At 37.0% G+C, this 16,525-nt stretch overlaps 1 protein-coding gene across 2 annotated transcripts in view; it reads left to right on the top strand.

Moving 5' to 3' along the window:
• Positions 1-12,615, top strand: part of fam49ba (family with sequence similarity 49 member Ba) — a 24,092-nt gene extending 11,477 nt beyond the window's left edge. For both annotated transcript variants that reach the window (XM_016240132.1, XM_016240139.1), the window contains exons 2-11: positions 4,068-4,157; positions 4,597-4,718; positions 4,852-4,957; positions 7,058-7,194; positions 9,735-9,812; positions 10,587-10,703; positions 10,968-11,047; positions 11,270-11,396; positions 11,970-12,040; positions 12,169-12,615. In XM_016240132.1, coding sequence (XP_016095618.1) covers positions 4,085-4,157; positions 4,597-4,718; positions 4,852-4,957; positions 7,058-7,194; positions 9,735-9,812; positions 10,587-10,703; positions 10,968-11,047; positions 11,270-11,396; positions 11,970-12,040; positions 12,169-12,235 — 978 coding nt within the window. In that variant the 5' untranslated portion in view covers positions 4,068-4,084 and the 3' untranslated portion in view covers positions 12,236-12,615. The remainder of the gene's footprint in view (positions 1-4,067; positions 4,158-4,596; positions 4,719-4,851; positions 4,958-7,057; positions 7,195-9,734; positions 9,813-10,586; positions 10,704-10,967; positions 11,048-11,269; positions 11,397-11,969; positions 12,041-12,168) is intronic.
• The last annotated feature ends 3,910 nt before the right edge of the window (positions 12,616-16,525 follow it).

Below are 16,525 nucleotides of genomic sequence, written 5' to 3'. Positions count from 1 at the left end.
TTGTGAAAGCGAAACTACTTAGTTTGATGCTGTGTGTTTCGTTGTGAAAGCGAAACTACTTAGTTTGATGCTGTGTGTTTCGTTGTGAAAGCGAAACTACTTAGTTTGATGCTGTGTGTTTCGTTGTGAAAGCGAAACTACTTAGTTTGGTCTTCCAAAAGAGGACACGATTAGAAATCAGTGGTTAAGTTGTATTTACAACACTGTTCCAGAACACTTCAACCCAAATATTCAGATGTGTGCAGCACATTTTATGGAGGACTGTTTCCTGGCAGAGTAGACTACAATGCCGGCTGCAACGCAACGCGTAAAAAGACAGTATAAGTCATTATAATCCATAATTATGTCCCTACTGGATGCAACAAATGCCTCGTTTATAATGGGTTTTAAAGTTTTTGTCTTGTCGCGCCGGCCGGACAGGGCATCACAGTATGGTGAGGGGCGTAACATTTCCGTTACACGCTTGAGTTATTCGGCCAATCACAACACTCTGGATAGCTGGCCAATCACAGCACACCTCGCTTTTCAGACCGTTGAGCTTTGTAAAAATTTACGCATTTCAGAAAGGCGGGGTATAGAGGAGAAACAATAATGAACGGTATGTGGAAAATAATGTGTTTTTTTTTACCTTAAACCGCATAAACACATTTCATTACACCAAATACACAAAATAATGTTCTTTTTAGCAACATCATATGACCCCTTGAAGTATTGTAACGAAGTATTATTACTTCGTTACATTACACCACTGGGTGCAGATGTCAGAATTTCCCTCATGCGGCGGAGGAAGGAGTGACCGCTCTGTCTCTCTGACTCATGCCTGACGCTCCTCTGCCCTGTCACTGCTGGCCGGCCCACATACTTGTGTTCATGTGTAGACTGTCTGTCTGTCCAGGACACACGCCTGTGTCTCTCTTTCCCTCCTGATGGTAGGAAATCAAGCTCTGGTTTTGGGCTGACATGTAATTCAATAAATCAGAGCTAAAAATTCACCTTTTACTGTTTATGTAATTTAATTCATGACATTTATATTGGATTAATATTTAATTATATATATATATATATATATATATATATATATATATAAATTTTGAAAATACAATTATATTTTATATACAATAAAATGCTTGAATTATTAAAATATATATTATAGTATCATTTATATATTTTGTGTGTTATTATGTGTTATCATTTATATATTTTATGTGTTGTTAATTTATTTGATATTTATATAAATTATATATATTATGAATTAATTACTATTATATAAATCATAATTAATATGATATGTAATACAATATGTAATATAAGAAATTACATATAACATAATAGAATATTATTATTGTATATATCCTAAAGATGTATTTATTATATAAACATATGATTTTAACTTTTATTATCATCATAATAAGTGAAGACCGTTAGTGTTAGTAATTTCATTTGATATGTATATTAAAGATTATATTTAATTTTGTAATATTATTAATATTAACAATCATCAATATTATTACTATATTTAATTGATAAAATATGACTATGTATGTTATATATTTATTATTAAATTATCTTTTTTATACTTAACATCATTATAATAACTGATGGCAATAAAGACAATGTTAGCTTTAGTCATTTGTATTGATATTAAATTAATATAAATCATTAATCATCATTTCATAAGTCATTATATTAATCATGAATTATTAAGTCATTTTAATTTATGTATATATTACATTTAGTATCATCACATTAATTGTTAGCTTGATTAATTTCATTTTTAATCGAAGAGATAGACTGTGTGGCCAGAGGCGTGCATGTGTGTGTGTGTGTGTGTGTGTGTGTGTGATTATTTGCCGTGTCTGCTGGGGGCAACCTGCAGCATATCTGTCTATCATGTCTTGCCATGCTGGGGTTAATGTTAAGCCAGTGTGACGTGGCAGCGGTGGAATCTGGGTCAAGACTGGAGCGCTGTCTGTGCTCTCTGCACTGCCGCAGACCGCCTCACTGCAGAGCAGAGCCTCCCCTCCACCCATGTGACTTCCCTCTGCGCTCTGTCAAGCGGGAGTGGGGAGGAAAGGGGTGGGGTGGGGTCGTATTCTTCTCTGGTTGGGTGGCAGTAGTAGTAGTGGAGGCGAAAACACGTGGAGGCACATGCTGTCAAACGCTGGTGCACAAGTACTGCAGTGGGGAGGAAACTGCATTCACACCCATAATCTAAGCCTCTCTCTCTCTCTCTCTCTCTGGCTCTCTCAGAACAGCACCACTGTTATGAACTGAGATGAGTACAGTGCTAATAGTAACTGGGGTTTCAGCTAGCTCACTGAGATTCTGAATACAGAATAAATCAATAATGTTATATTTATTAACGTATTAAATATTTTTTACATGTATTTATGTATATAGTTAATAGTAAGATAGTTGTTAAGTTTAGGTATGGGGTTGTATTAAGGTATCTAAAATATGGTCATGCAGAATAAGGCTTTAATATGTGCTTTATAAGTACTCATAAACAGCCAACATGCTATTAATATGCATGCTAGTGAATAGTGAGAATTGGTCATTAAAATAATGTGTTACCAATTACTTATATAATATTCATAATCATTTATTATTATATTATTAAGTAACTTCATTATCATCAGTGTTAGCCTTACTAATTTCATTTATTAATTTTATTTCACAGGTTTTAAAAGCTTTGCATCTACCTAAACACCCCTTTCCTGTGGTAAAATCACAGTAATACTCGACCTTGAGTGATGTTTTGCTTTAATAGTTTGTATATCTATAATTTGATTGTATCTTTTGTAGAACTGGAGTTTTTTTTTTAAACATTCAAGAAAGCTTGTGAGGTTTACTCTGTCAAACTGTTCCACTTTTAAGTTTAAATTTGTTTTTAAAATGTCTCTTTTCCCAGTGCCGCACTCATGATTAATTTATTCAGGTTCTTTTAAGTCCTGCCGAGTACTCCTGTGCTCCACTCCTATTGGCTGCCAGCACATTTTGGGTTGAAAAATATTTTTAGGCTCCATGGAAACAGCAGAATGTTCGGTCTCCCTCCTTAGCCAATAGGATTGCAGGGTGTATATGCTGTAGTCAAATGAGCAACCTCAGTTTAGATGGTACCATCCCCCCCCCAATCTGAGGGGTGTAAAGCTGACAAGGGGGGCTTAGGCGGTTCAAGACCGATCAAGACAGCAGTGCTTATTTACTCCCTTTGGTCCTTTAAATTCTGAATGCCATGAGAACATGAGTATGCCAAGATATAAAGACAACACACCCCCACTCACACTGCAGAATGCACTGTAGGTCAGTGAGACACTGTAGCGACCCAATTACCTACTTTCAAAGCTGTTCATTTAGAGGAGAAGCAAAGTCCTTCAAAGAAATAAAGAAAGTTTCTCTTCGGCTTGAACACAAAATTCTGACCTTGGCCTTTGAATATGTTGACATGCTGTTTAACTCTTGAGGTCTGTCTGTTCCTCTTGAGGATCCTCTGGTTTTTCATGATGTTATTTAATCTGTTGTAGGCAGTGACTCACTGCGGGAGCACTGAGCTCAGAGCGGATGAATAAGAATGAGAGTGTGCTCTTTTCAGGGAACGTATGATTCTTACAACGATTTAACCCTCAGCCCAAAGGGAGGGGGACTTCGGAGTGTCAATTGTGAACTATAGAAACACTTTGACTGCTAGAGGGCGACATGATCCTGCAGTAGAATCCACCCATGAGTGCTGCAGTCTACTGCATTCTCAGCAGCATGTGTCCTCTCACCTGCAGTCAAACTGGGGTGCGTGTTCAGGAGGGTAATGCAGCAGCATTTGGGTCTCCCGATTTTCTGCATTGCCCTGAGCAGATGTTGCCTGTCACACACATACATGTGGCCAGATGTTGTTGTCATGAGCACATGTGTCACAGTTCTTGAGTCAACCTGAATGTGTTCTTGTATAGGCAAATCAAATGGTGTTTACACCTTCATTGACATTCAAAGTGTCACTAAGCCACAAATCACATGCAAAAATCATCATTCAGAAAGTAGTTTATATTACTTTTCCTTTTTATCTTCTCTTTTAGGTCTCTGACCGGTCGGGATGGGGAATCTGATTAAGGTTCTCACACGAGACATTGACAACAACGCAGGGAACTTTTTCCTGGACTTTGAAAGTAAGTGAATATACAGTCACAAGCTGTATTATCTGATGTTGAGGGCTGGGAGAAATGTCACCTACTCACAATTTATTTACAGTAATTTTGCTGATGATATAAAATGAAACAACACTGTGAATATTATAATAATATTTTTTATTGTAAATAACCTTAAGTATTATATTAATTAATATAATAGTATTTAAGTAATATTTATATTGTAAATAATAATAATAATTATTATTATTATTGTTATTTAATAATAAGATTTTATCATTCTTGCATCTTATAAGCTACAATGGATGAAATGGCAGTTCCTCTAATAGGGAAAAAAACATATTTTCAAAAACATAAATAGTGAATAACCAAAAATATAAATATATGGATACAATTTAAGCAATTACACCCTGTCTTCAATTTAAGCACATTTAAGACTGAGCTTATTTCTCCTCTGCAGATGCCAAGCCCACAGAAGCCGAAAAGAGAGTATGGGAGGAGGTCAATGAGGTGCTAACAGAGGCCGTGAGTGTATTACAGGACCTGCAGTCATATAGTGGAGCAGGTGAAGCCATCAGACAGGCGAGTGCTTTCATAATGCACTTCAGATTGTTTAGACATTAGCCGGGGCTTTATGTTACTTTCCATGACAAGCTCTCTTTATTTCTGTTTGTAAGGAATGTTCTGTTTAAGCGTCTGCATGTTGTCTCCTCAGGCCATACAGCATCCCAATGATGAGCGTGTGCAAGAGAGTACGTGGGCCGCTGTGGTACCGCTGGTTGGCAAACTAAAGAAGTTTTATGAGTTCTCACTAAAACTGGGTATGTCATTATTCTCTTTGCTTTAATGTGCACAGCACACAACACTATAAATAATAACATGCATGGCTATTTTTACCCAGAGGCATAGGTGATAAATGAGAAGATATTTTTAATGATCTACTCTCCCACAATTCCTCACAGGGATACATGGTCCACTGACCCATTTATCATATACTGTAGCATTAGCATCTGCTCTGGACTGTGTTTTGATTTTCAGTGAGGTGATTCTTCTTGAGGTTTAATTCATCAGTATTATCAAACACATTACTGTACCAGCACACACGTCAGCAGCCAGCAATAGTGAGATTATATAAGACTGGGCATTACTAAACTGTCCTTACATCAGCTCATATGCTCTTACTCATGTGCTTTTCTCATTTAAACAAATGTAATCAAAGAGCTGAAATCACCCTACTGTCATATAGCTATACGTAACATGTCAGTATGAATATGTGCAATGTCACATGAGCAAGGCTGCATTTGTAATGAAAATAAGGACTCAAGCCTACAGTTGAATCACAGGTACATGACCTTTTGCAAAACATTGTACAACAGTAAATAATATTTTCAAAATATTTTAATATTCCTGTGAAGTTGTACAGTATTTCTGTTGTGATTCAGCACATGTTCCCAGGGAGCAAGTCATAGACAGAGCAGCAGTGCATCATAATTGGATTAGTGCGCTCTTTGGGCAAGGCCAGTTTCTTTCACCACATCTAGCAAAAACACAGCTCTTGTCATCTCTGACAGTACACACCCCAGATCTTCTGTAACTTAATGATAAATTCATTATCCTCGAAATATATATTTTCTGGAATGTTCAGAACCATTAAAAAGAAAGAATTCTCTTAATGCTCACCAAGTCATTATTTCATCAAAAATACAGTAAAACCAGTAATATTGTGAAATAAGATTACAGTTTAAAATGACTGTTTTCTGATTTTCAGCAGTCATTACTCAAGTCTTCAGTGTCACGTGATCCTTCAGAAGTCATTCTAATATGCTGATTTGGCACTCAGGAAACATTTCTTATTGTTGTTATGTTGAAAACATTTGATACATCCTTTGATGACTAGAAAAAAAACAGCATTTATTTGAAATTGAAATTTGAAACAAATTTGTAACATTATAAATGTCTTCACTGCCACTTTTGATGAATTTGTGTGTTTTAGCTGAATACAAATATTAATTTATTTCAAATAAAAAAAAATAATTCTTAGTGACATCAAACTTCCGGTAGCGTATGTTAGCTGTACCCTACATATGTAGCTCAACTGATGTAGCATGATTCGAACAAAGGCAAGCTTTTGAGTTTGATTCCCACAAAACATGCATATTGATAAAACATGAATGGGATATATTTTCATACTCTTTGTATTTTTATATCAATATTGTACAAGATTATCCTATTTAAATCAATGTGATAAACAAGTCAAAAGTAATAAAAAAGTAGTCTGATTATATTACCTGAAATGTGTAATGTAATGGATCGTTACTGTTACGTTATTGGAATCAGTAACAAATTACAATTTGTAACTGTGACATGGATGTTACAGTTGATGTGGAAAATCACATATCATTTGGAAAATTCTACTAAAATCCAAAGATTGATACTGTACTTGGTGCAGCAGTGGGAAATGCCATATTAACTCATTTGTTCTGTTAATCAGGTTTTTTTCCAGATATATTTAATGTCTCATAATCTTGTATGTCTCAAAGTATGTGATATGCTCTGTGAAAATGTGGTTGTTTTTACTTTTTGTGCTGTCTGTCTGTGCTTGTAAGTCTGTGGGTTTGAGTGATTCAGATGGAGGGTTTGATGTTGAGAAATAGGTCTTGACCTAATTAAACATGACATGACCCTTAATCACTCATCATCACCAGCCAATGGCAGCGCTCTCTGGAGGAGAGGCTCTGGTGAAACATCAAAGGGTCAGACTGACCTAACATCTCTCTGTCAAACACACAGCTGTGTTCTTCTGCCAGACACTCTGTTTCTCTGCCTGTTTTTGTCAAAATATAGCGACCATAACCCAGTATTATCTATACTTCTATCCACCAAAAGCATTAGCAGTTCTGTTTCTTCTGTGTCTTGTGTAGAAGACTCTCTGCAGGGCCTGTTGGAGTTTCTCACCAGCTCGCGCTGCAGCCCAACTCAACATCTGGAGCAGGAGCAGGCGCTGGCACGGCAGTTCGCTGAGATTCTGCATTTCACACTGCGCTTCGATGAGCTGAAGGTAACCAGGCAACCTCAGGTCACACCCATTCTGCACATGTCTAATCCTTCTTGGAACCATCTCTTCCTAACCTGCTTCAGAAAAAGACGGGCGAAATCAACAATTAGGTAGAATGAGAGGATGTGGAGCAAAAGTGTTGTTAGTGGGACTCCAGCATCCTGTCTTTAATCTCAGACCTCCAAAAATCTGTAATTAACACATCTGACCAATCTGTAAATTATATTTATACTTGCAGTGATTATGCAATATCGCTTTCTTGGTTCTATTAATCAGTTGTTGATTGGATGTAGGGAGATCTGAATGTGAGTAAGAAAGGGATGGCCATTTGATATGCCATCAAACAGAAGATCCAGGGTGAATTTTCATTTTATGCTGACTACAAATCAAGTCCAGATAAAAACGAAAATACGGACAGATCTTTTCTTCCACATTGTGATGCACATCTGAGTGTAATGGATTATCGAAGAGGAAAACATGTAGATAATATGTAAAAAGACATTGCTTGTTGATTGTATTTTGAGGTGTGAGCATTGTTCTCAAAAACGGAGGCAGATTAGCGTGAGCTTGCAGGGGCGGGATTTAAGTGGAATAAATAATAGGTGAAGTCCTGCATACATCACTACAGAGAAGTCTATCGTTTTTGCTAGAACAGGGTGTCATGCACTTCTTTTTGTGAGGGGGTACCAGTGATGGGGGTGGGGGGAGGTATAAAAAAAACTTTACTTGCGCTTTCACTAGCTATTTTTCCATCCACCTATTTTTATGTGCATTTTGGGTTATCGCATTAAAAAACTGCTGAATGGAAATGCCAAGATGTGCAAAAAAAACATTAAGAGCTCATCTGAGTTAGATAAATTTTTTATCTGATAAGAAAACGTGCATAAACTACGATGAAAACCAATTTTGCGCACAAGTTAAATTCTCAGCTTTGGATGGAAATGTAGCTTCCGTAATAATTACTGTCTTCAGATGCAATTATATCCTTTTAAATTATGATTTAAAGTAGAATCATATCTTATTAACTCATTTATTCATTATTATTAAAAATGAACATTTAGTAAAATTTTAGACTGATTCCCCCAACCACACATATAGCCTACAAAAATTCCATCTAGGCTAAGTGATATATTTTAGCTTACAAACGGCAAAATTCACTATAACATGACGGTTTTAATTTTGTACAGCATGCATTTAGAAAATAGATTGGGTGAATTTTCAATTCATGACAACAACTAAAAATGTTAAAGTTTATCCTACAGTGAAGCAGCTTTTCTTTTCTTTTTTATTTTGTGGACTACAAAAAAAAAAATCTTCTCAGTCTTGTCCTGAAACTGATAGCAACTTCTGTATCACACATAATGCAATAGCGATAGAGAATGTGTATGATAGAATTTATTTGTAAGCCACTGAATTTTGTATCCAATTAGTTAACTTAATTTGCTCTGTAGTGATTCAGCTAATTAGTTGAACTAATGGAACACAAAGTCCAGTTGCAACCAGTTAGTCAAATTAATGGAAAACTAATGCCGAGTTCACACTGCACGATTTTCAAAGACGTCGCATCACTGTTGGTTTCACACTGAACGACTATCTGGGGTAGCATTCAGTTGTTGCTGTGTTCACACTGCACGATGGAACGATGACAGGAGGTTACACACTGCATGACTTTACAATAGGGAAAACAACCGATAACTCTGTCTGGTGCAGGGTTGCCAGGTTTTTGCTACAACCCCCGCCCAATTACTACTCAAAACTAGCCTGAAAATAGCCCAATTGCTTTCGAGGGGGTCCCCCAGTAAAAATCACGTTGGGGGGGGTAAACATTTTTTTTTCTTTGGCTGGGTTCTCCTGGTACAATTCACATTCCAGGGCCTAAATATCACGTTATTGGGGTTGCTTCAACCTGCTGACATGAAAAACAACAGGTGGCAATCGTGGATTTGGCAACACTGGTCCGCAAACTACATTTCATATAACTCCTCCCCGAACTTCCCACTGCCCTATCGTGCTCTCTCATTGGCTGTAGGTGTTTTACCGTCAGAACTCATTTCACACAGCAGGATTGTGAATCGCCGACAGCTCCAGATATTTAGCATGCCAAATATTTCACGGGCATCGGCGCTTCTCTCAGATCGCGTCTTTGATAATTCACACTGCGTGATTGTCACTCGCGTGAACGAGCACCGATTTGCCTCCGATTTCAGGCATTTGTCTGCGATTTCGCAAAACCTGTCAGCGAGTGAAAAATCGGGCTAAAATCGTGCAGTGTGAACTCTGCATTAGTGCAGTTGCTTTCAAAGGTGCCATAGAGAATATTGTCTAGATTACTGAACTGATGAAGTCTGTCACAAAAACCAGCAGTGGATGAAATGGCCATATGCTCTTTTGATTTTCTAGTTTCTCACTTGAATTCATACATTCACAGTAAAATTACAAATGCATGAATGCCGAGTTTACATGTTTCCCATTCCCATAATTAACAGAAATGCAATTTTCAGCTGCCAGTTTTGCATTTAAATGCTCACCTGCTCTCTCTACAGATGACCAACCCAGCCATCCAGAATGACTTCAGCTACTACAGAAGGACCCTGAGCCGCATGCGTATCATCAACCAAACAGTGAGTGAACCTGCTCCGTATGGAAATGTGCCTCATTTTCAGACAGCTTATGTTGTAGTAAGTCCCCGTCCCCCCATGTCACAGGGGTTAATGGGAGCTCTTCTGTTATCTAATGGTCTCGATCATTAGGTGGCAGAGTGGCACAAGATCCTGACTCAGGGAAACATGAAATATCGCACTCATCTAATCCTCTCTATCTTTTCCAGCTATTTATTTCGTATGTCTCCCTCCTGCTTTTATCTTTTAGCTGACACAGAGTTGAAGTGTGTTCGGTTGACGTTGAGTCGGTAACGCTTGCTAATGACTTCAGGCTCATTAGCACGTGCTGTATCATCAGGGAGCGGCTCGGCAGGGGTTGACACCGAGGATCGTTGACCTTGCCTTGCCAATTAAAAGCACTCTCTGCAAGGAATAATTACGACAGCCACTTTCATCTCATGGAACATGAGCTTGGCTGTGGAAGAGCATGTATTAGGAATTCTGGACATGTCTACAGTCTGTGGATTTAAGCAGGATTTACATTCAGTTTTTAGCATACAGTAATGAATGAAATGTTTCAAGTCAGCTAAAATGCATTTTCAGTGCACCAGAAAGCCCAGTTTCCACATCCATTTCCATGATTAACTACTTAAGTAAAGCTGACCAAGGAAAAGCACATCCATAACCTCCAAAAAGCCCAACGCCTGAACTGACCCCTTTTATTTTAAATCTTTAAAAGTATGGATTTTTTCACACTTGGATACTGAAAATAATCCATACATGTTCTTTCTACAGGCAGAAGAGCATAATGAGGTTGACAACGAACTGGCCAATCGCATGTCTCTCTTCTACGCCAATGCCACGCCCATGCTGAAAACGTTAAGCGATGCCACAACTAAATTTGTATCAAAGGTAGGGGATTGTTAAAATCTGCTGTATTTTGATTATAACAAGCCTTACACAATTCAAACCACTCAAATGGATGTAAAAAAAATTTGACTAACAAGTCCAGATGCTCATGAATAAATTCTACTTAATTAGTCTAAAAAAAGTACATGATATACTTTGGCAACACATCTATACAAGAATGTTTCTCGATCACTTTCACTTCCAAAACACTGTTTTCTCATTACAAACCATCGTAACTAACACATTTTGCACTTTCTATTTGATCAGCATGCAGAACTGCCCGTAGAGAACACAACAGATTGTCTGAGTACGATGGCAAGTGTGTGTAAAGTCATGTTAGAGACACCGTAAGTTGACATGTTTGTTTAAATATTGGCCTTTTGTTTCTTCTGTAGCAGGCTGTAACTTGTTAATTTATCCTCTGCGTGTGTGTGTGTGTGTGTGTATTGATCAGGGAGTACCACAGTCGATTTGCCAGCGAGGACACAGTTGGCCTTTTGTTTCTTCTGTAGCAGGCTGTAACTTGTTAATTTATCCTCTGTGTGTGTGTGTGTGTGTGTATTGATCAGGGAGTACCACAGTCGATTTGCCAGCGAGGACACAGTGTTATTCTGCCTGCGTGTGATGGTGGGGGTGATCATCTTATACGACTATGTCCATCCAGCTGGAGCTTTCGTAAAATCCTCCAAAATCGATGTATGCCTTATTCTGCTTTCTGATCCTTTTAGTAAAAGTTATTTTATTCAAATGTACTCATTTAATTTAATTTCATTAATATGCGGATTAATTGATTTAATCAAAATCTTTAAATAGATTTTATATTTGTAAATAATTAGGGCTCTCAATTTGGGTCTTAAAATAAATTAAAATATTTTTTATAGTTACTAAATTATACTTAGTGCAAATGTACCTAATTAAAAGCAAACTATATGCAAATACAAAGCCTGATTAAAAATACAAATACATGGTTACTGTCACTGATTAAGTGATTAAATATTTTTTAACAGATTTTATATTTGTAAAGTTAATTAGGGCTGTCAATTTAGCATTATGGTAAAAGCATATTAAAAATGATTGCATTTGATCACCAAATAAGCATTTATATCAGTAATTTCTCATTTAAAAAAGTATTGTTTTTTGATTATACAAAATGAATGTGCTAAAAACTATAGATCACCCAAATTAAAAGCAAATTACTGTATATACAAATACAAAACCTTATTCAAAATACAAATACAAAATGTTATTGTCTGTCTTTGTATGATACAGATGAAAGGATGCATTAAGGTTCTGCGATATCAGCCGCCCAACAGTGTGGAGGGGCTTCTCAATGCCCTTAGGTCTGTGAGCTTTTCTGGACTCTTACAGTATAGCTTATACCTTACAACATTACTTAATTTTGATGCAAATCCATATGACTTGTTGTGGTATGTTTTCAGTGGATTTTTAATGTTCTCTCGACTTACAGGTACACAACAAAACATTTGAATGATGAGACTACCTCCAAGCAAATCAAAAACATGTTACAAGCTTAACTGTGTCTGCTAAAAGTATTACTTTTTGAATACATTGGACGAAACGCTTCAGCAGTTTTAGTAATAAAATGAGAATAGCCATGTGTCATGTGGCAGCTACTGTTATCAGTCTGTTTTTACTGTTGTAGTTTTGTTTTTGTTTTTTTGCATATTCTGTTAGACTAAAAGTCATGTGTGGCCTTTAGATTTCAAAGACGATTCTTTGTTGTGTGGCCGTCCAACAAAGATGAGCTTCGTTCATTCCTTTCCCATGTTTTCTACAGTTGACTGAGTGCCCAGGCAGGACCACAAATAATGTGTTGCTTTTTTAATAACAATTTACTGTGATTTTTTTATTAACATGACTCTTTTGAACTGAATAAAGCTATTTTAACCAAAAAGACTGTGAATGGCTGACAGCTCTTAAAGGAAGGGCTCCATTGACACAGGCCATTGAAATCACCATGTACTCTCACCACTTTACTATGTACAAAATAATTAGTTCTAAACCCACATCCTTTTACCTAACAAGAGTTTAGGATTATTCATATTCCCTGACAGTGTCTATTCCAGCATGTCATTGTATAACATTCATTCAAGGCTATATTCTCATTTTTTTCGGAGCCAGAAATAAACATGTGGTTGAAATTTAGCCCTGTTACGAGTTAGCATCTCTTCCACTTTCCCCCAGAAACCAAAACCAGAATGTTCAGAAATTCCAGGCTGTCCATTTGATGGTCAGTTGACTCGGCTGGATTAGTCAGGGGAATGAGATTCCCAAATCAACCTGCCCAGGAAGTGGGAGTTTGTTCTACAGAAGTATGAGTAATACATTCCCTGCTCTGACACTCTGCAGAGTATTTGATCTCCTCCCTTCTGGGAACGTGCACCATCTGTGCGGGACACCCCTCTCGGTTAGTATTACCATCCTATCTGTGACCTCCGCCATGTTTTTTCCTCACTCGTCGGCTCGCACATTTCCTCCTGTTTGTTTGGCTTGCTCAGCGTGTATCACCAGCGAGCGCATACTTTCCCTACTACGGAGTGATTGTTGCCCCCGCTGTCCTTTTAGTCAGAAGCACACTGTTTTTTTTAATGGCTTTCCTGATGAGCTCGGACGCTTTTCCCAGGAGGCTGGTGTGGGGCCATATTCTTGTCTATTCACTCTTTCCTCTTGGTGCTCTGTGAGAAGAGCAACTTCTGATGACTTCCTACCAATATCTCTGCGTGTATGACCCATAATTCCAGAGCACTACCTCACCGTATGGCCGCTGTAATGTAGACCAAACACCATATGTTCAATAGATTTCACACTGCTGCCTAGATTCTGACTTCACAAGGTTACTAAAAACAAGCACAAATAGACAAAAAAATACGTAAATGCTAGTTTGAGGTTACATAATATGATCATTTTGATGATAAATGCATATTCATAGGATTTTGCCAACTTCTGGACCTTGTACTTCACCCAGGATTGCTCTCTTATTGAAGAGGTAAGTGCCACCCTTGACTGACAGCACAAATAGTGTTGTTTATACGTTTAAATTATTCCAGTAACCGAAAAGCTGAATCAGACTTTAAATGACAATATGGCAATAATGAAAATAGCTTGTGGGCACTAGTTTTATTAATATGAGAAGTGTATATTAACTGTTATATTAAAAATTTATCAAGTATATGTACAGTAATATAAAACAAATTATTTTTTAAATTAAAACATAATTTTTAACAATGTTAAAAATATATTTATTTTTTTATATTTTATTATTATACATTTAAAAGAATAAAAATAATGCTTTCATTTAAAAAAGAATAACAATTGGCAATAATAAATTACTTTTAATGAAATTTGTAATAATAACAATAGTATTTTCCCCCATTAAAGAGACCTTTCCAGTATTTGGAGACATTGCCTGCCTTTTATCAGTGATCCAGAAACATTTATACAAAAATACAGCATTTATATCAAGTGCACTCCCTCACATGAGGAAGGTTTCTGACCTTAAATGGCTGGACGAATTTGTGACTTTAGAATGTTTGCCCTCCTCTGAGATTCATTCTGACATGTAAAAGTGAATTAGTGAAATAATGTTGAGACTGAAATGGAAAAATGATGCTGGAAACAAATGCCATTGCAATGTTTGAACTGTGAGTCAGTCAGATTGGAGCACACTAGCACTGCTGGATTTGGTGTATTTTAGCACACTCCTACATCCTGTTATGGGAAGCATGTTTTTGGACTTATCTCTGCTGTGACCCCACAGCTATAGCTCACATTCTGACATCTATTTTTTTCCCTGTAGTGTGCATGTTTCTGTGCATATACTGATTTTCATTGGAGAACCGATGACATGAATAAGTGCAGCCTTGAATCTGCAGATGGCAGCAGTAACTTGTGAGACACTGTAAATCCATATGGTGACCCAACATACAGATGATGATAATAGAGGAGGAAGACCATAAGAATCCTCTCAGACCTATCTACACTCTACAGATCTGATATTGGACTGAATGTCACACTAATGTGCCATCTGATGCAACAGGTCCATCTGTTTTAATGAATTGTTAAGCCACGAGCGCAGCAGATGCTGTCAATGTTAACGGAAGGAACCTCAGCATGAAAAGACCGCTTACAAGGAGGGCTTGCTGATGGGACGTCCGCTCTTTGTCTCTAAGGTCTACTCAAAGACATTTTTCAGCAGCAAGAAAAAAAAGACCATACAAGAAAAGAGACAAAAATGAAGCGTCCTTTAACATTTTCCTTACCACTTATGTTTGTGATCAGGTAGATTAAGTTTTTCTGCAGTTTACACACTGATTTAGGGGTAAAAATCAGGAATATTTAGCAAAAAGCAGGGATGAGAGTACACTGGAAAAAGTGACAATTTTCAGTCAGAAACTGCAAGAAAATTTCACAAGTAATTATAAAGAAATGGCAACTAACATTTTAATACGTTTTATTTACAATTAAAAAAAAAAAAGTTTTTTACAGTATATAAACCGTTTTAATCAGCGCTTGTTCTCCATGTACTCGGAAATCAGCACCTGAAAGCATATCAAAATCTGAATTTTTGGGTGAACTGACCCTTTAAGGGTATTGTTCAGAGATCTGATGGTGTTTAAGGTGCTCTGAACTGCACTGTGGGTGGGATCGGGCTGCAGGATGGTGGCAGTGCTCCAGCTGTCGTTGTGTAATCATATTACTGTAATTAGGTAGTGTACTCCCTAATCCACTTCAGTCAAAACACTGGCCTGTGTCTGACTTACCCTTATGCCTCTGTCGTCAATTACCAACAGGCAGATTCTCTTCTCTAGCAGCTCTAGCTCATGAATTCTGTGTGTAGATTAATCTAAGGGTTCATTTAAGGGTTAGGCCCATGTATTGTGCTATTTTCACCTTAATGTCTCTTTAGATGTAAACTTACATAAATCATTATGTGACTCTTCGTGAATATTGTGGTGTGGATACTTTATAGTCTGATCATGACTGGTTAAGACTTAATTAGAGATTATAATAAACATATAACATGGAAGAAACTGATTTTGGCACACAAATACATTCAATGTCTGCCATTATGTGGCTTTCTGGTTTTCAATCTCAAGGGTATTTGACTGTCTATAGGTGTGTCAAAGTTCTCTGGGGTTAGAGTTTATGTGTGAGGCCTGCAGGTGGAGCAACAGCACTAGCTTAAACACCATCTATAGGTAAAGCCTTACACACAATGTGAATGTATATGTACTCTGTTTGCTCATTTGATACACTACAAGACTTGGTCTTTGTGAATATGGATTCTCAGAGAGACAAAGTTAATCACGACTTACACAGAGGCTAGAGGACAAACTCTGCCCTTGTGAGAGAAGATGAGGTAAAATCACTGGATCTCTCATTCTATATCAACTCTCTGTCATGATCAATAATGATCAATCATCTCCAATGATTTCACATTAACTGACCTAGTCTAAAATTCTCTTGTCATTTGTCTGTAAGAAGGGGATGGGATAAAACTGATGCTGAGTTTATGGTTGCGCAGCACTTTTTTTGGTGCTTAGATCAAAATAAATGAAAGCCATTTATCTTTATCTCATCTGTCCATCAACCTGATTTGCTTCCATCTTCTTCTTTCTTCAATAAAATGGCAAAGTATTTAATAGTAAGTTCTGTTATGCATATTACTAAAAAATTAATTACATAAATTGAATTGCATACAATACAATTCAAAAGTTTGTGGTGTTTAAATTTTTAAGCAAGCATGGATTAAATTGATCAAAAGAGACGGTAAAGACATTTATAACATCACAAAAAAATCTATT

The sequence above is a fragment of the Sinocyclocheilus grahami genome, unplaced genomic scaffold, assembly GCF_001515645.1.
Source record: "Sinocyclocheilus grahami isolate Dianchi unplaced genomic scaffold, SAMN03320097.WGS_v1.1 scaffold21.1, whole genome shotgun sequence".
NCBI classification, from domain to species: Eukaryota; Metazoa; Chordata; class Actinopteri; order Cypriniformes; family Cyprinidae; genus Sinocyclocheilus; species Sinocyclocheilus grahami.
Note: the sequence above shows the minus strand (reverse complement) of the source record. Positions and strands in the feature narration are given on the sequence as shown.